We start from the raw sequence: 27,880 nt of genomic DNA on the forward strand, positions 1-27,880 counted from the left end.
TGCTGGGGAGAGGCGCGGGGTTGGTTGAGCGGCGGCTCTGACGTGTCAGGGAAAGTTTAAAGGGACAGAGCAAATAATGCAAATACAGCTGTGTGTGACACAGGCAGGTTCTGTATACAGCTGTGTGTGACAGGGGCAGGTGCTGTATACAGCTGTGTGTGACAGGGGCAGGTGCTGTATACAGCTGTGTGTGACAGGGGCAGGTGCTGTATACAGCTGTGTGTGACACGGGCAGGTGCTGTATACAGCTGTGTGTGACACGGGCAGGTGCTGTATACAGCTGTGTGTGACACGGGCAGGTGCTGAATACAGCTGTGTGTGACAGGGGCAGGTGCTGTATACAGCTGTGTGTGACACGGGCAGGTGTGTATACAGCTGTGTGTGACACGGGCAGGTGCTGTATACAGCTGTGTGTGACACGGGCAGGTGTATATACAGCTGTGTGTGACACAGGCAGGTGCTGTATACAGCTGTGTGTGACAGGGGCAGGTGCTGTATACAGCTGTGTGACACGGGCAGGTGCTGTATACAGCTGTGTGACACGGGCAGGTGCTGTATACAGCTGTGTGTGACACGGGCAGGTGCTGTATACAGCTGTGTGTGACACGGGCAGGTGCTGTATACAGCTGTGTGTGACACGGGCAGGTGCTGAATACAGCTGTGTATGACACGGGCAGGTGCTGTATACAGCTGTGTGTGACACGGGCGGGTGCTGAATACAGCTGTGTGACACGGGCAGGTGTATATACAGCTGTGTGTGACACGGGCGGGTGCTGTATACAGCTGTGTGTGACACAGGCAGGTGCTGTATACAGCTGTGTGTGACACGGGCGGGTGCTGAATACAGCTGTGTGTGACACGGGCAGGTGTATATACAGCTGTGTGTGACACGGGCGGGTGCTGTATACAGCTGTGTGTGACACAGGCAGGTGCTGTATACAGCTGTGTGTGACACAGGCAGGTGCTGTATACAGCTGTGTGTGACACGGGCAGGTGCTGTATACAGCTGTGTGTGAGAGGGGCAGGTGCTGTATACAGCTGTGTGTGACACGGGCAGGTGCTGTATACAGCTGTGTGTGACACGGGCAGGTGCTGTATACAGCTGTGTGTGACACGGGCAGGTGCTGTACACAGCTGTGTGTGACACGGGCAGGTGCTGTATACAGCTGTGTGTGACACGGGCAGGTGCTGTACACAGCTGTGTGTGACACGGGCAGGTGCTGTATACAGCTGTGTGTGACAGGGGCAGGTGCTGTATACAGCTGTGTGTGACACGGCAGGTGCTGTATACAGCTGTGTGTGACACGGGCAGGTGCTGAATACAGCTGTGTGTGACACGGTCAGGTGCTGAATACAGCTGTGTGGGACACGGGCGGGTGCTGTAAACAGTTGTGTGTGACACGGGCAGGTGCTGTATACAGCTGTGTGTGACACGGGCGGGTGCTGTATACAGCAGTGTGTGACACGGGCAGGTGCTGAATACAGCTGCGTGTGACAGGGGCGGGTGCTGTATACAGCTGCGTGTGACACGGGCGGGTGCTGTATACAGCTGCGTGTGACACGGGCAGGTGCTGTATACAGCTGCGTGTGACACGGGCGGGTGCTGTATACAGCTGCGTGTGACACGGGCGGGTGCTGTATACAGCTGCGTGTGACACGGGCGGTTGCTGTATACAGCTGCGTGTGACACGGGCGGGTGCTGTATACAGCTGCGTGTGACACGGGCAGGTGCTGTATACAGCTGCGTGTGACACGGGCAGGTGCTGTATACAGCTGCGTGTGACACGGGCAGGTGCTGTATACAGCTGTGTGACACGGGCAGGTGCTGTATACAGCTGCGTGTGACACGGGCAGGTGCTGTATACAGCTGTGTGACAGGGGCAGGCGCTGTATACAGCTGTGTGTGACACGGGCAGGCGCTGTATACAGCTGTTTGTGACAGGGGCATGTGCTGTATACAGCTGTGTGTGACAGGGGCATGTGCTGTATACAGCTGTGTGACAGGGGCTGTATACAGCTGTGTGTGACAGGGGCAGGTGCTGTATACAGCTGTGTGTGACACGGAAGGTGCTGTATACAGCTGTGTGTGACACGGAAGGTGCTGTATACAACTGTGTGTGACACAAGCAGGTGCTGTATACACAGCTGTGTGTGACAGGGGCAGGTGCTGTATACAGCTGTGTGTGACACAGGCAGGTGCTGTATACAGCTGTGTGTGACACAGGCAGGTGCTGTATACACAGCTGTGTGTGACAGGTGACCCTAATATGGAGCATTCAAATTGCCATTTGCGTAATGAAATTAATGTGCTGACTTCCTACACATCCTTATGAGCCGAGCACCTCAACACTTTAAATTCTAGGTGTGCGGATACCCTACAGCAGGGTTTCCCAAACTTTTTTTTCCGTGACCCGGTTATTTTTTAACTTCTTTTTCGTGACCCACTAAAAATTTTATCGCCTATACTGGCCTATAGGGCCTGCACAGACACAGCCAGTGACACACGCAGCCACTGACACACACACTGATACACACACGCAGCCACTGATACACACACATACACAGCCACTGATACACACACACACACACACACACAGCCACTGACACACAAACTGATACACACACGCAGCCACTGATACACACACATACACAGCCACTGATACACACACACACACACACACACAGCCACTGACACACACACTGATACACACACAGAGCCACTGATACACACACACAGAGCCACCGATACACACACACGCAGCCACTGATACACACACACGCAGCCACTGACACACACGCAGCCACACAGACACTGCTACACACACACACACAGACACTGCTACACACACACACACAGACACTGCTACACACACACACACAGACACTGATACACACACACTTACACTGATACTGATACACACAGACACTCTGGGAGGTGGCAGGGACACTTGGGTGGGTGGGAGGGAGGGGGGCAGGGACACTTGGGTGGGTGGGAGGGAGGGGGGCAGGGACACTTGGGTGGGTGGGAGGGAGGGGGGCAGGGACACTTGGGTGGGTGGGAGGGAGGGGGGCAGGGACACTTGGGTGGGTGGGAGGGAGGGGGGCAGGGACACTTGGGTGGGTGGGAGGGAGGGGGGCAGGGACACTTGGGTGGGTGGGAGGGAGGGGGGCAGGGACACTTGGGTGGGTGGGAGGGAGGGGGGCAGGGACACTTGGGTGGGTGGGTGGGAGGGGGGCAGGGACACTTGGGTGGGTGGGAGGGGGGCAGGGACACTTGGGTGGGTGGGAGGGGGGCAGGGACACTTGGGTGGGTGGGAGGGGGGCAGGGACACTTGGGTGGGTGGGAGGGGGGCAGGGACACTTGGGTGGGTGGGAGGGGACCAGGGACACTTGGGTGGGTGGGAGGGGACCAGGGACACTTGGGTGGGTGGGAGGGGACCAGGGACACTTGGGTGGGTGGGAGGGGACCAGGGACACTTGGGTGGGTGGGAGGGGACCAGGGACACTTGGGTGGGTGGGAGGGGACCAGGGACACTTGGGTGGGTGGGAGGGGACCAGGGACACTTGGGTGGGTGGGAGGGGACCAGGGACACTTGGGTGGGTGGGAGGGGACCAGGGACACTTGGGTGGGTGGGAGGGGACCAGGGACACTTGGGTGGGTGGGAGGGGACCAGGGACACTTGGGTGGGTGGGAGGGGACCAGGGACACTTGGGTGGGAGGGAGGGGACCAGGGACACTTGGGTGGGAGGGAGGGGACCAGGGACACTTGGGTGGGAGGGAGGGGACCAGGGACACTTGGGTGGGTGGGAGGGGACCAGGGACACTTGGGTGGGTGGGAGGGGACCAGGGACACTTGGGTGGGTGGGAGGGGACCAGGGACACTTGGGTGGGTGGGAGGGGACCAGGGACACTTGGGTGGGTGGGAGGGGACCAGGGACACTTGGGTGGGTGGGAGGGGACCAGGGACACTTGGGTGGGTGGGAGGGGACCAGGGACACTTGGGTGGTGGGAGGGGACCAGGGACACTTGGGTGGGTGGGAGGGGACCAGGGACACTTGGGTGGGTGGGAGGGGACCAGGGACACTTGGGTGGGTGGGAGGGGACCAGGGACACTTGGGTGGGTGGGAGGGGACCAGGGACACTTGGGTGGGTGGGAGGGGACCAGGGACACTTGGGTGGGTGGGAGGGGACCAGGGACACTTGGGTGGGTGGGAGGGGACCAGGGACACTTGGGTGGGTGGGAGGGGACCAGGGACACTTGGGTGGGTGGGAGGGGACCAGGGACACTTGGGTGGGTGGGAGGGGACCAGGGACACTTGGGTGGGTGGGAGGGGACCAGGGACACTTGGGTGGGTGGGAGGGGACCAGGGACACTTGGGTGGGTGGGAGGGGACCAGGGACACTTGGGTGGGTGGGAGGGGACCAGGGACACTTGGGTGGGTGGGAGGGGACCAGGGACACTTGGGTGGGTGGGAGGGGACCAGGGACACTTGGGTGGGTGGGAGGGGACCAGGGACACTTGGGTGGGTGGGAGGGGACCAGGGACACTGAGCACCAGGGACATTTGGGTGGGTGGGAGGGAGAGCACCAGGGACATTTTAGAGCACCAGGGACATTTGGGTGGGTGGGAGGGAGAGCACCAGGGACATTTGGGTGGGTGGGAGGGAGGGCACCAGGGACACTTGGGTGGGTGGGGGGGGGGGGGGGCAGGGACACTTGGGTGGGTGGGAGGGGGGGGGGGCAGGGAGAGGGGGTGGGAGGGGGGCAGGGACGGGTGGGTGGGAGGGAGGGGGGCAGGGACGGGTGGGTGGGAGGGAGGGGGGGGCCAGGGACACTTGGGTGGGTGGGAGGGGGGGGCCAGGGACACTTGGGTGGGTGGGAGGGGGGGGCAGGGACACTTGGGTGGGAGGCAGTGACTGGGTGGGGTGACTTACCTTGCCGCCGGACGCTTTCCCCTGCTGCCCCCAATATCCCCTGCTGCCCGGGACGGGAGGTGGGCTTGGGGGGACGGGAGGTGGGCTCGGGAGGGGGTGCCACGGGAGGTGAGCTCGGGAAGCTGGCCGCAGAAGAGCTGGTACTTCCTCCTCCGTCCCACGTTGGGAACGGGGGGGAGGAAGGGAGCGGGTCCTGCTTGCCCTACACAAGCGCGCGGGACCGCGGGGGGAATCCCCGCCATTTTTTTTAACTTGAGCGGGGAGTGGGACGGGAGACACCGCGCGGCCAGCCTCGCTGCGACCTGGCCATTTTGGTGCCGTGGCCCGACCCACCATTTGGGAAACTCTGCTCTACAGAACCTATATCTATATATTACATTAAATCGAGGTAACTATATTGTTTGAATGAGGCTGTTCTCCATGTAACCATTTTAACATTCGTTTCACTAATTCCACGTGGTCCGTAAGGTTTAAGGATTTTTACAAATGCTTTATCTGAATATTCTGATTTTGCAATAAAACACGATTGGGTTTAAACAGTTAAACACTATTTATAATCAAGAGAAATATTATTTGGAGCCTTGTGCAAAACTTTTTATATGTGCATTTTTAATGAGAAACTAAATGGCAAATGTCTGGCCCTTTCCCAGCTGGCAGAATCATGACATTGAATTGATATGGCTCGCTGATTAGATCTGGGACAGGATGATATGTCTCTGAATGCAGCTATCATTAGATATGTTACATCTTGTTCACGCAGACGGTTGATGTCCTCAGTCACTCGGCTTCCTGCCACGTGGGGTTTGATGTGATCCGCAGAACGCAGCCCGATTGCGAGATTAGAGGAACCGTGGGGTTTCTGGAGAAATCCACCCAAGGACTTTAAAAGTGCTGCAATAAAGGTGTTTTCCAACCTGCTCGAAAACCTTCAGCTACATTGCTGTGTGTCACATTGTATTGCACTAACCATGTGCTCAGCACTTTTACACAACTGTGATATAGGACGTGAAGGTAATGCAGGGCGACACAAAACAAAGAAAGGGCGCGAGAAAAGAGAAAACAAAAATCAATTGCCCTACAATGATTTTTTATGTATATAAAAAATGATGACACATCATATTAAAACGTTACAATAAAAAGAAAGGATCATAAAGATCCAAACATCTCATCGGGGTGAAGCGCCATTTAGGCGCGAAACGCGGTGAGGTCATCACGCAGCTACGCGTCATGGTGATGACGATACATGGAAGCTGCTATCATCTCTTTAACTGTGCATGCAATGTCTTGTATATAATGTATACCCTGTTCATTTATGTAACTGTATTTGTAACCATGTATTATTTGTCTTAACTCTGTGCCCAGGACATACGTGAGAGCGAGAGGTAACTCTCAATGTATTACTTCCTGGTAAAACAATTTATAAATAAATAAATCTCATCTCCACGACGTTACATCTCAAAGTTAAGCTGCTTTCTTGCTTACATCTGTGGGCGCAGTCCTTAACCTCACTCACTCCTCCTTTCATCTTGATTTGTGAGTTTATGGGGGGGGGGGGGGTGTGAGTCGCTATTTCACTTGCTTTGGGATACGTTTCTCTGGGTGCGATACTCTGATGAGATGTTTGGATTTTTATGATCCTTTCTTTTTATTGTCAAGTTTTAATATAATGTGGTTATCATTACATAAAAATGATTGTATGGCAATTGATTTTTGTTTTCTATTTTCCCTTTTTTTTGTTTTGTGTACTTTTTACCCCGCTGATCACGGGAGAATAGGAGCGACAGAAGGGATAACTATCTTCGTTGGGGAGATCATAACACGCCAGGGATAGCGCGCAAGGAATTTTTCTATGACCCTACGGTTCGGCCATACCAATAAATGTATGTAATTACTATATAACGGTATATTGGCCAACCCTAGGTGACTGCACCAAATATCAAAAGTAAACGGCGGGGGAAGTTTTGTCCGTGTCCTTTTTATTTCTGTGTGTGTGTGTGTGTGTGTGTGTGTGTGTGTGTGTGTGTGTGTGTGTGTGTGTGTGTGTCTCTGTGTGTGTTGGTTTCTAAAATATTAAGTAACAAGACATTACTTTTTTTTTAATAGGCTGTGTTTTATTTCTTTTATAAGTATAAAAAAAAACAACAACTTCTAAAAACATCCAAAATACATTACAAGTTTCCCAGCATTTGTCAGAGTGGAATGAGTTCCTTTCGATGTGCAGTTGGACCTGACATCCACTGCACGGTGAGCACCACAAGAATCGGCAAAGGAACCATAAGCCGTTGAATAAGACCCCGTGGACACCACGGTGGGAAAAGGCGTTGATAATACTCTGTAAAGTGACGCCTCCTCATTTCTGGGTGAATAAGGCTACGCTTATAGTGCCAGCGACGGGACGGTCGCTGGAAAATCAAATGGAGATGACTTCCAGCGATCGCGACCAATCCGTCGCGTCGCGCTTACTATAAGCGCCCGCGCTGGCGGCAATGCATTTGTTTTCCCGTGACGTCGCGTCTCTGGCACTATACGCGCGGCCGTAGACGGATATCCACCAGCACGCAGGCGTGCGCATTCCAGTGAGGTTTAAATACTCAGAGTGTGTAGTTCCTATTCCATATGCTGCGAAGACGTCTTAATTAACAACTTTCATAGCGTTGATGCCGAAGTGAAAAAGAGCGAAATGGTTAACACCTTCAGTACCAAAGGGGAATTTTTGCTCTCACCTCTGGCAGAGAAGGTGTTAATAAACCAAGCACTGTTTGGCGTTTGTAGAGACTCCTTAATACAGAGGCCTCCAAACCTTTTATACTCTACAGCAGGGGAGGCCAACTCCAGTCCTCAAGGGCCACCAATGGGACAGGTTTTCAGGATATCCCTGCTTCAGCACAGGTGGCTCAGAATAAACGAGTCACTGATAGACCATGCTCAATCTTGAAAACCTGACCTGTTGGTGGCCGTTGAGGACTGGAGTTGGCAACCCCCTGCTCTACAGCCGTTACATGTTGGGGGGTGGGGGGGGTGGGGTGAGGGGGAGTCTTACCATCTTCACTACATTGCAGCTGAAGGGTTAATATTTCATGTATTCCTTTTCCTGCACAACAAGGTGAGAGTTTGTTTCCACCCCACACTGCCTCTTATTCACAGGATACAAACTAACTAATGACAACTATAGACATTTAACCCTTAAACAGTCATATGACACACTTGCCATAGAGGTTCTAGCCCTGTGTTAAAATACATCAAGCAACATTGTCATCACTTTGTCTTCATCAATACAAAATATAGCACCATAGTCAATAGCAACAGCTTGTAAAGTCACAAGTACAGTACCACGCCAACAACAGAGTACTCATTACAACAGGGCGCTCAACTCCAGTCCTCAAGCACCCCCAACGGGCCAGGTTTTCAAAATATCCCTGCTTCAGCATGGGGTGGCTCAATCAGTCCCTGCTTCAGCACAGGCGATTCAATCAGGCCTCTCTGATTAAGCCACGTGTGCTGAAGCTGGGATAGCCAGAAAACCTGACCTGTGGTGGTGTGGGGGCCGGGGCTGAGCCCCCCTGCATTACAGTATACATACATCTGTTTTGCAATCAATTAGCACCATTGGAAAATGCTACAGAGAGGCTGATTTTATCCTTTGCCGCACACACACATGCACGCGCACACACGCGCACACACTATAGTAACCCCGGATGGCTCAGCGTTGAAAATGAAGCCGCTTTGCTCAGTTTTGTTTTTGTAATGTACATTTGTATCAGATTTAAATAAGAAGCATTAACTTCATCAACAAATATATATATATTTTTTTTACAAAGATGTTTCCTTCAGTAACGATTATATTGCTTTTATTATTATTTTGCTTTTATGATGATGGTGCCGTCTGGCGATTTCTGGATTCACGTTTTTTTTCCTTCTGGTGAATAAATGAACGTAACATATTATAATATTTGTTGTTGGCTGTTCTGATATACCGTTAATAAAAGGACGCCGATTCTGGGATTCTCAGGTTGTCACAGTTATAAAGACAAACGGCACCGGGCGATATTCCGTGTCCGCTTTCTGCGCATCATTTAAACTCTCTCTCTGACAGAACCACATTTCGCTGCCGCTTGTCCTTATACTTGCACAAGTGTGTGTGCATCTGATGCCGCAGAGGGCGGAACAGTAACAGGAATGCTACATAACACTGTATATTTCATATATGAACGGTCAAAAGCAGAGCCCTGTACGCTGATAGTGTGGCAACACCCCCCACCAAGCAATGTATCTCTAACACAGCGTTGTTACTGAACGCAAACACTCACTGGTGTGAATGGGGACGTCGTCTATAGAACTGCTAGCAATTCCACACACCGTCAGAGAGGGGCAGCAGAGTCACACGAGCTGTGGAGGAATCTCCACTTGTCAAGAAATGTAGCTATTACTAGTGAGTAGAAAAAAGCAGGAGGACCCAGGAAAGTGCCACGGAAATAAGGCAGTGGTCTGTGGCTGAATACAGGAGGAGGAGGCAGTTTGGAGACACAATTAGTGCCAAGCTGGTGATACAATATGAGAAAATGGAGGGATCTCATTTCAAGTAAATCTTTAACACCTTCAGTGGCAGGTGGAACTGCGAATACTAACGCGGGTCTGGTGCGGTTCTGGGGTTCACGTGGGTTCTAACCGTCATTAACAATATCACAACCTTACAAAGTGCACCTCCAATTACAAGTACCCAAAGCTAATATGGGGGCTGGAGGTAAAACCCTTAAATACCGTTACGCACATCACAAGCACCATTACAAGAGTCACAAGAAAAATGGCTACAGATGATTAATTATTTTTTTAGAAACAAAACAATAAAAAAAAGTAGAGTATGTACTTCTATAGCAAAAGGAATAGGATTAAGAGTCATAATATATCAGGAATATGCATTCTGTGGTCCACATCGCCTTCTCCTAGTAGGTGAGAATAAAGGTTCAGTCAGACCCAGAATTTTTGGGGGTGGTTTGACATTTGGGGAGGGGGGTGGGGGGAGATCGGCTGCACACAGCCCACAGCGTTCCCCCCACGTTCACATTGCAGCTGGAATGTACATTTCCCTGCCCTGTTACCGGGACATGGTTCAGGCAGACAATAGGTTTCAGGTTTTCCAGTTGGTTTGATCATGTGGTTTTTTTTTTGTTGGTAAAACAAGGAGTACACCTGTAAAGTTTCACCGGCCCCTGTGTGCAGTCACTGCATTCATTCAAAGCACCCCGTGCAAAACTCACTTAGCACCTTTATCTTGTTTTAGAACGGCAAGGCACATCTGGCACCATTTTGCAGCGGAGAGCTGCTCAGCACTGCAGGTGCTCTGAATGTATTAATCTAACCCCTTTACTTTGCACTGAGCACCCATAACAGTTAGATGTTTCAGACTTAGGAGGGTAAACCTGGAAGGTGCTCACCCAACTGCTCGATTTGTCTGAGAATTTGGCTGTTGAAGACCAACAAGAAGAATCCGTTGTCAAGTCATTGTCCTTATACCAAACAGCCCCGAGGAGCCCCACAACGCAGAAGAATGAGTAACGCAATATACATGATATGGAAGTCTGGCTCTGGGGGGTGGCAGCTGGCTGCGTGGCCTGTTTTGGCCTCACCATCCTGCACAGTGTTTTCAAGTCTGATGTGATCTGCTCAGCATTGCTATGTTGCTGCATTCCAGTACATTCCAGTACAGACACCCTCCAGCTGTTCTGTGCATGTGAATTCTGGGCGGGCAATGCTTCGGGCAGAGGCACTAGCTCTGTGGCGCCACCTTGTTGGCATAAAAGTCCCTGCAGGTCTGGCAGCAGCGCTGGTACCACCGCATGTCCTGGCACAAGTTCTTCTCGCGGATAACCCTGCAGTACACGGTCCACTGGTCGCCCGTGCACTTGTACGTCAGGGCAGCTGGGAAGGAGACAAGGCGCACGGAGAGTGAGAGAGAAGCAATGGGAACGACATCAATGTCCGGTCTTTACCAACAACCCCTTTTATTATAGGAGAATTAGGGAGCAGCGAGTCTGGGGTGCTGAAACTCCCCCGAAAGTCTGTGATTCTAATAAAATGTACCTGTGGCTTGCATGCGTGTGCTGAGCCCGAAGGGATGGTATCATTATTAGCACGCAAAGCGATATACCTATAGCATGCAAAGCGATATACCTATAGCATGCAAAGTGATATACCTATAGCACGCAAAGCGATATACCTATAGCACGCAAAGCGATATACCTATAGCACGCAAAGCGATATCCCTATAGCACGCAAAGCGATATCCCTATAGCACGCAAAGCGATATCCCTATAGCACGCAAAGCGATATACCTATAGCACGCAAAGCGATATACCTATAGCATGCAAAGTGATATACCTATAGCACGCAAAGTGATATACCTATAGCACGCAAAGCGATATACCTATAGCACGCAAAGCGATATACCTATAGCACGCAAAGCGATATCCCTATAGCACGCAAAGCGATATACCTATAGCACGCAAAGCGATATACCTATAGCACGCAAAGCGATATACCTATAGCATGCAAAGCGATATACCTATAGCACGCAAAGCGATATACCTATAGCACGCAAAGCGATATACCTATAGCACGCAAAGCGATATACCTATAGCACGCAAAGCGATATACCTATAGCATGCAAAGTACGTATATCCCTATAGCATGCAAAGCTATGTGTAGCTGGTCCCATCTGGCAGCTAAGGGGTTAAGAATGAGACAACCCGGTAACAGCTGTTACACAGAATTGTGATGTAAAGCACATGTGTGTTCCTTACTTTTAACTAGAACCCTGTTTTTATAATTAGGGTTAGAGATGTTTGTGAAACGGGCGTAGCTATAGCCCGGGGGTCCGCACTCTTTGGGGGCCCGTTCTCCCCCTTTGTCGGCAGCCCATCTCTCTCTTCACATAGAGGCAGGCGAGGGGAGGTGATGGTACGCGGTGGGGAGTTGCACGGAGGGAGCAGCGCGCCCCAGCGGTCCGACCCGGAAGTCTTTCTTACTTCCGGTGTCTATGCTGCTACAGCGCACTGCTCCCGGCCGTCCTGCTCTGCCTCCGTGCAACTCCTAACTCCTCTGCCGGCTGCTCCTCGCTGCCGGCCCAGCACCGCCGCATACCATCATCTCTTCCCGCCACAGGTAGGCATGGAGGAGGAGGGGGAGAGTGCTGATGAGGGAGAGAGAGCTGATCAGGGGAGAGAGCTGCAGCTGCTGCTGATGGGGAGAGCTGATGATGATGAGGAGGGGGAGAGCTAATGATGATGAGGAGGGGGAGAGCTGATGATGATGAGGTAGAGGGGGAGAGATGATGATGTAGAGGGGGAGAGATGATGATGATGAGGTAGAGGGGGAGAGATGATGATGTAGAGGGGGAGAGATGATGATGAGGAAGAGGGGGAGAGATGATGATGTAGAGGGGGAGAGATGATGATGATGAGGTAGAGGGGGAGAGATGATGATGTAGAGGGGGAGAGATGATGATGATGAGGTAGAGGGGGAGAGATGATGATGATGTAGAGGGGGAGAGATGATGATGATGAGGTAGAGGCGGAGAGATGATGAGAGGGGAGATGAGGAGGGGGAGAGATCTCTTCTGAAAAACTATATGGATCACATCACCGACGCGTTTGCTGAGCGAAAAGGGCGGAAATGGAACTTCTAACTTAAAAATAAATGGTGACTACATGAGTAATCTATACTTTATATTTAATCTATATTCCTATGTGTACGGTATATTTAATTTCCTTCTAACAGACCGAAGAATAGAAAGATGTAACAGTAATAATACGTTGAGTAATAGGGGATATTATTCCTAAGTGCGTTGGCATGGTAAATTCCATTTTTTCCGAGCCAATTTCAATCAAGGCAAATTTTTCTCCTGAATCTATGGAATACGTTCAATAATAAAGGGGCCTTTCCCTGGGCGTGTCCAGCTGCACCCCTGTTATGGAAGGTGAAGATATTTGAGGTAGATGTGATGTCAGTGGTTGCATCGTTACGGATTGTACGCTGATGACACTGGCGTGCACTGACCCAGCCTGGGCGATGTGATGGTGTTGGCGTTCACTTTCTCGTTACAAGCCTCTTGGTGACACGGTCGGTAGGCCACTGGCTTGGACCGGATGGGGCAGTCGTTTCCATGGCGACCGGTGACCTTGTGCATACACTGTACCACCCGAGACTGGAGTCCCTTCCCGCAGGTGGAAGAGCACTAGGAGACAGGACATTCAGGTCAACGTGACATAACGTGTGGGGACCGTTACCAAGCGGTGACATTGACACTTCGGCTACATGCTTCAGTTTAACGTATGGCATTCCACGGGGTGTGGGAATCCTAAAATTCAGGGTCTCGATGCTGATCCCTGAGAGTTTTACGGTCTCGCGCGCTCTTCAGGTTAGGACAGGGATGTCTAGTTGTGAGGACGACGCTTGCTAAGTGCGCACACAGTCTAGAGGAGGCGAGAGGTGAAGTTACCGGCCATTGTGACACGGCCGGGGTTTTTAGTAATAGAAACTCGGAATCACAACCATCAGCTGACCACAAAATCTCCTGACTGCAAAACCAGGACCGGTTCATGCTACATGCAATGGGATTTTACCTTTGATCCGTCTAGGTCCTGTTTGGACACTTTAATAAATTACCCAGAAGCCTCCATCGCTCATACAGTAGCTACGGCAGAGGGGATGCTAGCTCCTATGTGGTCTAACCCAATCCGGCAATGGTTATCCCACGACTATGTCCACAGGCACCACAATTTGGTCTCGGGAGGTAGGGGTGAAGGCAAAAAAGCCACCTGGGAAATCAGTTTCACCGACCGAGACACGGGAGGTGCCCAGTTCTACTTACCTTCGACCAGTCTCCTGTCTTCCACTCGTAGCACCCGGTGAGATCTTCACACGCCTCCTCCAGCCGTGGCCTCGTGGCCTCGTCACATTTTCCCTTCGCGTTAGTGCAGGATATCCTCCGGTTCTTGGTGCCCCGGCCGCAGTCTGAGGAACACTGGGAAACACGGCGTGATGCGGACACGGGCGCACAGGACACAGGCGCGCAGGACACAGGCGCGCAGGACACGGGCGCGCAAGACACGGGCGCGCAGGACACGGGCGCGCAGGACTCGGGCGCGCAGGACACAGGCGCGCAGGACACAGGCGCGCAGGACATAGGCGCGCAGGACACAGGCGCGCAGGACACGGGCGCGCAGGACTCGGGCGCGCTTACATCGTTTCCATTCATTCCTTAGCTCCGGACACTCAAGGGTTGTCTCTTTCGGCAACGGGAGGGTTAAAGCAGGGGGGCTCAACTCCAGTACCCAAGACATCCCCCCCCCCCCCGAACAGGTCAGGTTTTCAGGATATCCCAGCTTCAGCACAGGTAGCTCAATCAGTCCCAGCTTCAGCACAGGTGGCCCAATCGAAGAGTGAGCCACTGATTGAGCTACTGGATATTCTGAGAACCTGACCTGTTAGGGGGTCTGGAGGACTGGAGTTCAGCACCCCTGGGTTAAAGGACCAATCGGAACCAATGCTCCTAGTATATTTAAAGAATGACGCCCTTTAAAAGATAATATCAGACACATTTGGCAGTATTTGTCTTGCCAATGTTTGCTGCAGGAAGTTTAGGGGTGAGGGGTACGAGTTTAGGGGTGAGGGGTACGGCCTTGCCCCGCTCCTTTAAAGTTTTAAAGCTGCAGTTCAAGCTGCCGTTTAAAATATATATATATATATTCCCATTCAATACGTGCATCAATACAATCCGCACACTGACACGTGATTAGCTAAGCTGCCGACCGATCTGTTCTCCTGTAATCGACCGCTAGCTCTGGGCTATTTAATTCAGTTCTTGCACAGCATTCTGGGCAATGTAGTTCCTAGAATAGGATTGACTGGGCAGTTACTAGATACAATTGGTGCACTGCTAGAGAGAGGGCGGGTCTCAAGAGCCAGAGCCAATCAGAAGGGGAAGGGGGCTGTCACTTTGGAAATGCTTCCTACATTAGAAACATTAAAAATGTCTTTAAAACATTCTTTTTAAATGTTTAAATGCTACAAGTATTCTCTCACAGTACAGAACTGATTTATTAAACACACACGTGGGATATTGCCGGGTCTGCCGCTTTAGTGAAGGATTTGCCGGACGCAGGCTGCGCATACATCTAACAGAATGGAAATGTTACCCTTGTCCCCTAGTTTCCCTAACACCTCGCGGTCATTACGGCAGCCTGGAACTTCGTTGGACGTTTAGGGGCTTTCAGAAGCGAGCCTGCGCCTGGCCCCAGCCCCCCTGGGACTGGAATGGGGGGATATTGGTAACGGCCCGATGACCGGTTGCTTTGTGGTCATTGGCTCATGCCTCCGATAAGTCATCGTCAGGCCAGCAGGGGGCGCTGGTGTTGAGAGGGATTCCAGTACTTTTATCTTTGCAAAGCGGCGGGATTAATACTTTTTAGCAGAAATTATGATGCAAAGAAAAGAAAAACATTGTTGGGCAAATGGATAATGAAGCATTAAGAACATGCGCAGGCCGAGTGTCTCAGTAACAGGAAGGTGTGTATGCAGGGCGAGTGTCTCAGTAACAGGAAGGTGTGTATACAGGGTGAGTGTCTCAGTAACAGGAAGGTGTGTATACAGGGTGAGTGTCTCAGTAACAGGAAGGTTTGTATGCAGGGTGAGTGTCTCAGTAACAGGAAGGTTTGTATGCAGGGTGAGTGTCTCAGTAACAGGAAGGTGTGTATACAGGGTGAGTGTCTCAGTAACAGGAAGGTTTGTATGCAGGGTGAGTGTCTCAGTAACAGGAAGGTTTGTATGCAGGGTGAGTGTCTCAGTAACAGGAAGGTGTGTATGCAGGGTGAGTGTCTCAGTAACAGGAAGGTTTGTATGCAGGGTGAGTGTCTCAGTAACAGGAAGGTTTGTATGCAGGGTGAGTGTCTCAGTAACAGGAAGGTGTGTATGCAGGGTGAGTGTCTCAGTAACAGGAAGGTTTGTATGCAGGGTGAGTGTCTCAGTAACAGGAAGGTTTGTATGCAGGGTGAGTGTCTCAGTAACAGGAAGGTGTGTATGAAGGGTGAGTGTCTCAGTAACAGGAAGGTTTGTATGCAGGGTGAGTGTCTCAGTAACAGGAAGGTGTGTATGCAGGGTGAGTGTCTCAGTAACAGGAAGGTTTGTATGCAGGGTGAGTGTCTCAGTAACAGGAAGGTGTGTATACAGGGTGAGTGTCTCAGTAACAGGAAGGTTTGTATGCAGGGTGAGTGTCTCAGTAACAGGAAGGTTTGTATGCAGGGTGAGTGTCTCAGTAACAGGAAGGTGTGTATGCAGGGTGAGTGTCTCAGTAACAGGAAGGTTTGTATGCAGGGTGAGTGTCTCAGTAACAGGAAGGTTTGTATGCAGGGTGAGTGTCTCAGTAACAGGAAGGTGTGTATGCAGGGTGAGTGTCTCAGTAACAGGAAGGTTTGTATGCAGGGTGAGTGTCTCAGTAACAGGAAGGTTTGTATGCAGGGTGAGTGTCTCAGTAACAGGAAGGTGTGTATGAAGGGTGAGTGTCTCAGTAACAGGAAGGTTTGTATGCAGGGTGAGTGTCTCAGTAACAGGAAGGTGTGTATGCAGGGTGAGTGTCTCAGTAACAGGAAGGTTTGTATGCAGGGTGAGTGTCTCAGTAACAGGAAGGTGTGTATGCAGGGTGAGTGTCTCAGTAACAGGAAGGTTTGTATGCAGGGTGAGTGTCTCAGTAACAGGAAGGTTTGTATGCAGGGTGAGTGTCTCAGTAACAGGAAGGTTTGTATGCAGGGTGAGTGTCTCAGTAACAGGAAGGTTTGTATGCAGGGTGAGTGTCTCAGTAACAGGAAGGTTTGTATGCAGGGCGAGTGTCTCAGTAACAGGAAGGTTTGTATGCAGGGTGAGTGTCTCAGTAACAGGAAGGTTTGTATGAAGGGCGAGTGTCTCAGTAACAGGAAGGTTTGTATGCAGGGCGAGTGTCTCAGTAACAGGAAGGTTTGTATGCAGGGCGAGTGTCTCAGTAACAGGAAGGTTTGTATGCAGGGTGAGTGTCTCAGTAACAGGAAGGTTTGTATGCAGGCCGAGTGTCTCAGTAACAGGAAGGTTTGTATGCAGGGTGAGTGTCTCAGTAACAGGAAGGTTTCTATGCAGGGTGAGTGTCTCAGTAACAGGAAGGTTTGTATGCAGGGTGAGTGTCTCAGTAACAGGAAGGTTTGTATGCAGGGTGAGTGTCTCAGTAACAGGAAGGTTTGTATGCAGGGCGAGTGTCTCAGTAACAGGAAGGTTTCTATGCAGGGTGAGTGTCTCAGTAACAGGAAGGTTTGTATGAAGGGCGAGTGTCTCAGTAACAGGAAGGTTTGTATGCAGGGCGAGTGTCTCAGTAACAGGAAGGTTTGTATGCAGGGTGAGTGTCTCAGTAACAGGAAGGTTTGTATGCAGGGCGAGTGTCTCAGTAACAGGAAGGTTTGTATGCAGGGCGAGTGTCTCAGTAACAGGAAGGTTTGTATGCAGGGTGAGTGTCTCAGTAACAGGAAGGTTTGTATGCAGGGTGAGTGTCTCAGTAACAGGAAGGTTTGTATGAAGGGCGAGTGTCTCAGTAACAGGAAGGTTTGTATGCAGGGCGAGTGTCTCAGTAACAGGAAGGTTTGTATGCAGGGCGAGTGTCTCAGTAACAGGAAGGTTTGTATGCAGGGCGAGTGTCTCAGTAACAGGAAGGTTTGTATGCAGGGTGAGTGTCTCAGTAACAGGAAGGTTTGTATGCAGGGTGAGTGTCTCAGTAACAGGAAGGTTTGTATGCAGGGTGAGTGTCTCAGTAACAGGAAGGTTTGTATGCAGGGTGAGTGTCTCAGTAACAGGAAGGTGTGTATGCAGGGTGAGTGTCTCAGTAACAGGAAGGTTTGTATGCAGGGTGAGTGTCTCAGTAACAGGAAGGTGTGTATGCAGGGTGAGTGTCTCAGTAACAGGAAGGTTTGTATGAAGGGCGAGTGTCTCAGTAACAGGAAGGTTTGTATGCAGGGCGAGTGTCTCAGTAACAGGAAGGTTTGTATGCAGGGCGAGTGTCTCAGTAACAGGAAGGTTTGTATGCAGGGTGAGTGTCTCAGTAACAGGAAGGTTTGTATGCAGGGCGAGTGTCTCAGTAACAGGAAGGTTTGTATGCAGGGTGAGTGTCTCAGTAACAGGAAGGTGTGTATGCAGGGTGAGTGTCTCAGTAACAGGAAGGTTTGTATGAAGGGTGAGTGTCTCAGTAACAGGAAGGTTTGTATGCAGGGTGAGTGTCTCAGTAACAGGAAGGTTTGTATGCAGGGTGAGTGTCTCAGTAACAGGAAGGTTTGTATGCAGGGTGAGTGTCTCAGTAACAGGAAGGTTTGTATGCAGGGTGAGTGTCTCAGTAACAGGAAGGTTTGTATGCAGGCCGAGTGTCTCAGTAACAGGAAGGTTTCTATGCAGGGTGAGTGTCTCAGTAACAGGAAGGTGTGTATGCAGGGTGAGTGTCTCAGTAACAGGAAGGTGTGTATGCAGGGTGAGTGTCTCAGTAACAGGAAGGTGTGTATGCAGGGTGAGTGTCTCAGTAACAGGAAGGTTTGTATGCAGGACGAGTGTCTCAGTAACAGGAAGGTTTGTATGCAGGGTGAGTGTCTCAGTAACAGGAAAGTTTGTATGAAGGGTGAGTGTCTCAGTAACAGGAAGGTTTGTATGCAGGGTGAGTGTCTCAGTAACAGGAAGGTTTGTATGCAGGGCGAGTGTCTCAGTAACAGGAAGGTTTGTATGCAGGGTGAGTGTCTCAGTAACAGGAAGGTTTGTATGCAGGGTGAGTGTCTCAGTAACAGGAAGGTTTGTATGCAGGGCGAGTGTCTCAGTAACAGGAAGGTTTGTATGCAGGGTGAGTGTCTCAGTAACAGGAAGGTTTGTATGAAGGGCGAGTGTCTCAGTAACAGGAAGGTTTGTATGCAGGGCGAGTGTCTCAGTAACAGGAAGGTTTGTATGCAGGGTGAGTGTCTCAGTAACAGGAAGGTTTGTATGCAGGGTGAGTGTCTCAGTAACAGGAAGGTTTGTATGCAGGGTGAGTGTCTCAGTAACAGGAAGGTTTGTATGAAGGGTGAGTGTCTCAGTAACAGGAAGGTTTGTATGCAGGGTGAGTGTCTCAGCAACAGGAAGGTTTGTATGCAGGGTGAGTGTCTCAGTAACAGGAAGGTTTGTATGCAGGGTGAGTGTCTCAGTAACAGGAAGGTTTGTATGCAGGGTGAGTGTCTCAGCAACAGGAAGGTTTGTATGCAGGGCGAGTGTCTCAGTAACAGGAAGGTTTGTATGCAGGGTGAGTGTCTCAGTAACAGGAAGGTTTGTATGCAGGGTGAGTGTCTCAGTAACAGGAAGGTTTGTATGCAGGGTGAGTGTCTCAGTAACAGGAAGGTTTGTATGAAGGGCGATCACTGCAATTCCGCCCCTATCACTGCAATTCCGCCCCTATCACTGCAGCATTGAACACCTTACACAGTTACAACATTACCCCAGGGGTTCCCAACCTTTCTGAACTGGGCCCCCCAAAGAGCACGGATTTGCCTTTAAGAACCCTATTCTAGATTTCGTGCACTAAGAAAGATGACCGAGCATTAGATGTCGGGGGGGGGGAAACTGCCGTTGTATTTACATCTCGCCATTCTGCCCCTCTCTATATCTGCGTGTCCCTCCTCTTACTCTGAGACCCCACTGAGTCTTGGGGGGTGGCTCACAGGTTAGGAAATATATATATGTATGTATTCTTTGTGAAGCGCTGAGTACACTTTTGGCGCTATATAAATAAAGACATACACTACAAATATAGTTTTACCCCTTTTGCTGCCAGAAGGGCCTGCAAGGCAAAAAAAACCTGGCAACAAGCAGGTTAAACATGATAGAAAAGGTGTTAAGCGGCTAAGTGCTGGCATTTTATTACTGCGTAATGCAGGCATTCTGTAAAGAAAGTCACAGGAGACTTATCAAGAGAACTCCTGAGGTCCCAGAGAAATAATCAGTAGCGATTGGGGTGAAGCAGGGACATGAAACTATTTTTGATGAGCAAATCTGTGTGCCTGTTTCACCCCAATCTCCCCTGGTATTGTATTGCTGCACCGCTCCTGTTCCTGCTGACCATGTCAGGGGCGGAGGGGGTTAATTCGTGTGCGCTGGCAGAGGAGAGGGAGAGAAGCTTTGAAATGCGTTGGTATGAATAACAAAGTGGCTTCTGCGTTTAAGGCCGGGACGCCGGCCATGTCACTTTCTGTACGCTCCGACTTTGCTGACCTCCTGGCGGAAGTAACGCCTTAATAATGAACAAGAATGCCGCGCCAACTAGTGCCAAGCGGCAACTTCCCAGGGCCCTCACCCCTGGAAATGTGGTTCCACGCAGATTCCTCGCGGGGGCGGGTTTTTAGCAGAAAAGGCTACTGTGCCAACCCAGGCCCGAATTCCGAGCCCAGTGTAAGGCCCGATTCCCGAGAGGATCTCATTAACTGGGGATTATCTTCAGCGCGCCCGTGTAGCAACGCACGTGGAGAGAATCGGGGGGCGGAGGCGGGAAGGGGGGTCACAGTCTCTGATTATTACAGGTCTCGGGATATATCAGAGGGATTTTTTTTGCATTAATTGCAGTGTTAAATATATTTAAATTCCACTGTTTCTGCAGAGTAAATAAAAATAGAGGCGTACAAACAATGCAGAATATTTAAAGATTTAAAATGCCGTTTTGTCCCCTTGTAAAGGTGTTTTAAAAACTTTTCTTTTATAAAACAAACCCTAAGTATTTTAAAATATTTGTTTGGTAACATTCCCGTGATAAGAAAAGCAGATAGAAGAGCTGGGCCGTGGTTATTTCAGCTTCAGGGATCTACTGGATCCTGAGATCCGGACCAGGAAATGTAGAACCGGTACTTCCTGGTATTTAAACCCTGCGCGTCACGCTGGCCAATAGGAAACCGCACTTGACACAGGAGATTTAAACCGCCATTCTATAACCATGGAGGGGTTGGTACCAGGTTTGGTACCTTCCGTGGTAAGTATCCTTGGGGGTCCGCCTTTAAAACGTCCTTGTCATAAATAACATCACACAACACAGTATATATTACTAATGATATCTCACATTGTGCCCGGTATAATGTCCAGCGCGGACATGACATTTTGGAACAATTTGATGACAATGGGTCTGTTATCTAACTCTCCTGGTGCCAAAAAATATTGTTGTCTGCTAAATCTGGTGTCGTTTTTCTGCAGAGACGGCAAAGAAGCCGGGAAAGGTCACGGTCAGGCCGTGAAGGGGTCATTTCATCCTACCTTTGACCATTCTCAGGCCTCCCAGATGGACAGGCAGTCTTGGCCCTCGCAGTTCCCCCGTGACCCTCGCAGTGACCCCGTGAAGGGGTCATTTCATCCTACCTTTGACCATTCTGAGGCCTCCCAGATGGACAGGCAGTCTTGGCCCTCGCAGTTCCCCCGTGACCCTCGCAGTGACCCTCGCAGTGACCCCGTGAAGGGGTCATTTCATCCTACCTTTGACCATTCTGAGGCCTCCCAGATGGACAGGCAGTCTTGGCCCTCGCAGTTCCCCCGTGACCCTCGCAGTGACCCCATGAAGGGGTCATTTCATCCTACCTTTGACCATTCTGAGGCCTCCCAGATGGACAGGCAGTCTTGGCCCTCGCAGTTCCCCCGTGACCCTCTCAGTGACCCCTCGAGACCCTCACAGTGACCCCGTGAAGGGGTCATTTCATCCTACCTTTGACCATTCTGAGGCCTCCCAGATGGACAGGCAGTCCTGGCCCTCGCAGTTCTGCCGGAGCGCTGGTTTAGGGCCCAGGCAGTAAAGGTCCCGTGTGTTCACAGAGGTGCCGTTCTGCAGCTGGTACACGCAGGTCACCCGTCTCTGCTGGAAACCCTTCGCACATGTGGCAGAGCACAGACTCCACGGCTCCGTCACCCACCTGCAGGATAAAGACAAGATCACGGTGAGAAGCAGAATCTCTGAACCCCGCGAGCCCCATAAAGATATTGGGGAGGGTTTCACAGTGCTAAGGGGCACAGTGTACTAATGGCAGTGACATGGTTAAGGGATCAGTCCCTCCTAGGGGCAAAGTGTACTAATGGCAGTGACATGGTTAAGGGGTCAGTCCCCCCTCGGAGCAAAGTGTACTAACGGCAGTGACATGGTTAAGGGGTCAGTCCCTCCTAGGGGCAAAGTGTACTAATGGCAGTGACATGGTTAAGGGATCAGTCCCTCCTAGGGGCAAAGTGTACTAATGGCAGTGACATGGTTAAGGGGTCAGTCTCTCCTAGGGGTAAAGTGTACTAATGGCAGTGACATGGTTAAGGGGTCAGTCTCTCCTAGGGGCAAAATGTACTAATGGCAGTGACATGTTAAGGGGTCAGTCCCTCCTAGGGGCAAAGTGTACTAATGGCAGTGACATGGTTAAGGGGTCAGTCTCTCCTAGGGGCAAAGTGTACTAATGGGAGTGACATGGTTAAGGGAACAGTCCCTCCTAGGGGCAAATTGTACTAATGGCAGTGACATGGTTAAGGGATCAGTCCCTCCTAGGGGCAAAGTGTACTAATGGCAGTGACATGGTTAAGGGGTCAGTCCCTCCTAGGGGCAAAGTGTACTAATGGCAGTGACATGGTTAAGGGGTCAGTCCCTCCTAGGAGCAAAGTGTACTAATGGCAGTGACATGGTTAAGGGGTCAGTCCCTCCTAGGGGCAAAGTGTACTAATGGGAGTGACATTGTTAAGGGATCAGTCCCTCTTAGGACTTTTATTCCCCCTGGCTGCTCCTTTTATCTGGTGTGTCTGCGTATTCAACATGAATTTGCACAGGAAAAAGCCCCCTCTATCCCCCTCATCTTTCTTGGCTCCCTGATAATGACAGTGGGATAAGCGTAGAGACATTTGAGTGACAGACACTCAAAGAAATCCAACTTGTTAGGAAGAAATGAAAGCAGCCAAGTCTTTGCTATTGGCTCAGTTAGATGTGTTAAGGGAAGCCAATTAGGCTGTTAAATTCTTTACAGAGGGTTGGTTCTGGTCGGCTACATGGGATTGCACCTTTAATAGGAATTATGCGTCTCTACTTCACAATAAAGCGCACTATTTGGCGAGGGCGATCCCGATTCCTGAATAACAGACTTCTAACCCGTGCCCAATTACCACCTTCACTACACAGGGCGGGCAGGACGCCCGCAGGCTCTCACCCTTCAGGGTGAGCCAGGGCACGACCCTCCAGCGCTGCCTGTTACAGTGAAAGACCCAGCATGTCCCCAGCATTACAACCAGGAGTGGAGGCGGATCCGGCTCAGCCGAATATCTGCGCGCGCCGAAGGGCAAAATGGACAACTTTGTGGCATGAAAATCTTTGCAGAAACGTCAGTGAACTTGTTCACTTTGGCGTCACAGGATCTGTCTCTCTGACACTCGGGATCTGTGAATCCTTCCAGATGCCCGTTAACCGTCTCAGTACCCGGAGGCACTTAACATCCATCTGGAGGAAGCCTTCATTCAGGAGCTTCCCGTGTGTTTAACGCCAGTATCTCAGTCCCAGGGGACGTGGAAAGCAGAGCAGCGTGCACGCGTGGGAATGCAGTGCCGTGCAAGCGGTTTAATCTGCTTTCCAGCGTGGATCGCGGTGCCTTAAAAAAAAAAAAGAGTAGTTATACCGTCTCTCAAATCAGGCCGGCTAAACCTGGTGAGGAGGCCGAGATTATACTGCAGGCGTGCGCGCTAATAAATCCGCTATTAAATCCGGCCACTAACCCAGACCACATTCCTGACCTCCCACGAGCCACAGTGTGTGTGTGTGTGTGTGTGTGTGTGTGTGTATACATACACACATTATTCAAGTTATGGTGAGTGAGAAGGTGACTAAAAACCCTCCACCGTATAGCATATAGCAAATAATAATATTACTTGTGAGCACTTTCACATGCCTTAGACAGGTCTGCACCCCCCTGCTTTTCACCATTATCTCCTAGCATACAGTGCTACGACTGCAGCAAGGGATTCTGGGAAATGACATGCAAATCACACATGACATGGCCCCTTTAAGAATTACATTCCACTGGACTTTATCAAGGGCTTTTTTGCCTGAAACGCGTAGGTGCTGCAGACAGGCCTATACGTCCATGTTTGTTTTCCTTTATTAATAAATTTTTCATACTCTGGGACAACTCTCGCTGCTCAACTTCTGTTTTTCAATGGAGACAAGTGCTCCCCTTTCCTCTCTTCGTTTTACCTGCTGCTGATTTCACGTGGACGCACGGTGGTACCCCAGGACACGTGGCAGCTGACCCTCAACCAAGCACAACTATATGCGAGTCATTTTATTTCAATAATCATCAGCAACGCACAGAATTGTCTGGACACTAGGAAGTGTGTAACGTGGGATTGCTCCAGTTAGTGCATTAAGTGCTGAAGACTCTTGTGCTTTTCATCCAGTTACTGGAAGGGTACACCATTGAACATTATATCTACATATCAATGCTAATTACGCAAGATTTGCCATGTGTTTTTCAGAGCATCACACAAGTGGTTTTTTCATTTTTATATTGCCATCACAGTTTGATCTTTGTGAAGCACCAGGCCTGCAACACACACACACACACACACACACACACACACACACACACACACACACACACACACACACACACACACACACACACACACACAGTTTGATCTTTGTGAAGCACCAGGCCTGCAACACACACACAGTTTATGAGCTCCAACGATTGCGCTAGCACACCAGGATCTACAGGCCAGTACCCCATGCTTGGGAGGCCGGACAAAGATAAACGTTATTGTTTGTTTTTTGCAGCGTTCGCACTGTTGGTTTAGTTTGTTTAAGTATATATGTGCATGGAGTGATTCTGAGATTGAGTCACCGTACTGATTCATACGAGATATGTGACACCACAAATTATATCTATGAGTATATAACGCTTGTTATAGTTCATTACCACTGAGTTGTGTCTAGTCACTACAGTCCCACACAACATGTGCCACACACTATAAGAATTAAACAGTAACCCATAGGACTCAGGCTCCCACCTTAGTGATAGGCCATATAATCTGAGGTAAAATAAAGAGGGTTTACATATATATATATATACATACACACACACACACACACACACACACACACACACACACACACACACACACACACACACACACACACACACACACACTTTGTGACTACGTTTTAATAAAAGATGCAGCCTGCCTCTCCTCTCGTTACGATGCTCCCAGAACACACAGTTTGAGATTAGAAGAAGAATCTCATTGCGTTAGGAGAAGGATCTCTTTGGGTTAGGAGAAGGATCTCTTTGGGTTAGGAGAAGGATCTCTTTGGGTTAGGAGAAGGATCTCTTTGGGCTAGGAGAAGGATCTCATTGGGCTAGGAGAAGGATCTCTTTGGGTTAGGAGAAGGATCTCTTTGGGTTAGGAGAAGGATCTCTTTAGGAGAAGGGTCTCTTTGGCTAGGAGAAGGATTTCATTGGGCTAGGAGAAGGATCTCTTTGGGTTAGGAGAAGGATCTCTTTAGGAGAAGGATCTCTTTGGGTTAGGAGAAGGATCTCTTTAGGAGAAGGATCTCTTTGGGTTAGGAGAAGGATCTCATTGGGCTAGGAGAAGGATCTCTTTGGGTTAGGCGAAGGATCTCTTTGGGTTAGGAGAAGGATCTCATTGGGTTAGGAGAAGGATCTCATTGGGTTAGGAGAAGGATCTCTTTGGGTTAGAAGAAGAATCTCTTTGGGTTAGGAGAAGAATCTCATTGGGTTAGGAGAAGGATCTCATTGGGTTAGGAGAAGGATCTCATTGGGTTAGGAGAAGGATCTCTTTGGGTTAGGAGAAGGATCTCATTGGGTTAGGAGAAGGATCTCTTTGGGCTAGGAGAAGGATCTCATTGGGTTAGGAGAAGGATCTCTTTGGGTTAGGAGAAGGATCTCTTTAGGAGAAGGGTCTCTTTGGCTAGGAGAAGGATCTCATTGGGCTAGGAGAAGGATCTATTGGGTTAGGAGAAGGATCTCTTTAGGAGAAGGATCTCTTTGGGTTAGGAGAAGGATCTCTTTAGGAGAAGGATCTCTTTGGGTTAGGAGAAGGATCTCTTTGGGTTAGGAGAAGGATCTCTTTAGGAGAAGGATCTCTTTGGGTTAGGAGAAGGATCTCATTGGGCTAGGAGAAGGATCTCTTTGGGTTAGGAGAAGGATCTCTTTGGGTTAGGAGAAGGATCTCTTTGGGTTAGGAGAAGAATCTCATTGGGTTAGGAGAAGGATCTCATTGGGTTAGGAGAAGGATCTCTTTAGGAGAAGGATCTCTTTGGGTTAGGAGAAGGATCTCTTTGGGTTAGGAGAAGGATCTCTTTGGGTTAGGAGAAGGATCTCTTTGGGTTAGGAGAAGGATCTCATTGGGCTAGGAGAAGGATCTCTTTGGGTTAGGAGAATGATCTCTTTGGGTTAGGAGAAGGATCTCTTTGGGTTAGGAGAAGGATCTCATTGGGTTAGAAGGATCTCATTGGGTTAGAAGGATCTCTTTGGGTTAGGAGAAGGATCTCTTTGGGTTAGGAGAAGGATCTCTTTGGATTAGGAGAAGGATCTCTTTGGGTTAGGAGAAGGATCTCATTGGGTTAGGAGAAGGATCTAATCGTGTTAGGAACAAGAAGGCACAAGACATTACAAAAAAAACCTAACCAATTGCCATTTTTGAAGCCTAATATAAAACGCTGCTTTGATGTCCCATTGAATCCCTTCCTTACTGGGCCTGGCGCATTCTCTCGTGATGGGACGAGCACCATTCTGGCAGCACAGGCGTTAACGGGAAGCAGAAGAGGCAAACATATCCGTACAGATGCCTGGCAGATGTTCTTAGGTCCCAGGTGACCCAGGAGAGCCGTTCTGCTCCATTAGGATTTGCGTACAAGTCTACCACATATTGAGTTCCAAAAAATACTCCATGTCTTCCGCAATAATCTGGGCCGATAATTATTCATGACACAGATAAGGGGAAGTGCCACAATCCCTGTGCATTATGTCACCTCTTTTATACACACTTAGAGTGTAAGCTCTTCCGGGCAGGGCCTTCTTTAAATGTAGTCATTTAGCTGTTACACGTCTCCTCACTGTGTGTAATGTATTCGCCTCCCGTTGCAAAGCGCTTGCTGGCACTGTATACTATAAAATGATACATACATACATTGTATCGAAGACTCACAATGTTTTACCTATAACTAATTACAGGGTCATATCATGCAGAGTAATAGAGTACTGCAGTATTAGGTGAGACCTTTTTTACTCGGACTAACAATTGATACTATAAGACGAGCTTTGGAGAGTTCTCTCTCTTCCTCGGGTCAAGCAACGCTCGTCTAATAGTATCAATTGTTAGTCCAAATAAAAAAGGTTTCACATAATACTGAAGTAATCATTCATTTTATTTATTTACTAGCTGAGAGCCCCGGCGTTGCCCGGGATGTTTGTGGTGTGGGTGTGGCATTTGGGTGGGGAGTGGTCCACGCGGCCCATGTGCGGTGGTAGTGCTGCTGTGGCTGTACTGATGGTGATTGTATTGGTGTGCTGATTTGGGAGGGTTTGGTGCTGATGTGGGGGTGCGGATGTGGGTGTGCCGATGGGGGAGGTGCAAAGGTGGCGATGTGTGGGTGCTGATGGTGTTGATGGGGGCTGGGAATGGTGGGGAGCCGAGAATGCCAGTGTGCTGGGGGGGCATGGGATACCGGTGTGCTGATGTGGTGGTGCTGGGGTGTGTGTATACATGTTTGTGTGTATACATTGTATGTGTGTGTGTGTATACATGTGTGTGTGTGTATGTGTACGTGTGTGTGTATACACGTGTGTGTGTATACACGTGTGTGTGTATACACGTATGTGTGTGTATACACATGTGTGTGTATACACGTGTGTGTATACAC

At 50.0% G+C, this 27,880-nt stretch overlaps 1 protein-coding gene across 1 annotated transcript in view; it reads right to left on the minus strand.

Moving 5' to 3' along the window:
* Nucleotides 1-10,105: 10,105 nt before the first annotated feature.
* The window catches only part of ADAMTS17 (ADAM metallopeptidase with thrombospondin type 1 motif 17), a 112,962-nt gene continuing 95,187 nt past the window's right edge, over nucleotides 10,106-27,880 (minus strand). The window contains exons 20-23 of the mRNA XM_075575279.1: nucleotides 21,689-21,893; nucleotides 13,802-13,954; nucleotides 12,988-13,165; nucleotides 10,106-10,851 (exon numbers count right to left, since the gene is read on the minus strand). Coding sequence (XP_075431394.1) covers nucleotides 10,700-10,851; nucleotides 12,988-13,165; nucleotides 13,802-13,954; nucleotides 21,689-21,893 — 688 coding nt within the window. The 3' untranslated portion in view covers nucleotides 10,106-10,699. The remainder of the gene's footprint in view (nucleotides 10,852-12,987; nucleotides 13,166-13,801; nucleotides 13,955-21,688; nucleotides 21,894-27,880) is intronic.

Source organism: Ascaphus truei, chromosome 18, assembly GCF_040206685.1.
Source record: "Ascaphus truei isolate aAscTru1 chromosome 18, aAscTru1.hap1, whole genome shotgun sequence".
NCBI lineage: Eukaryota > Metazoa > Chordata > Amphibia > Anura > Ascaphidae > Ascaphus > Ascaphus truei.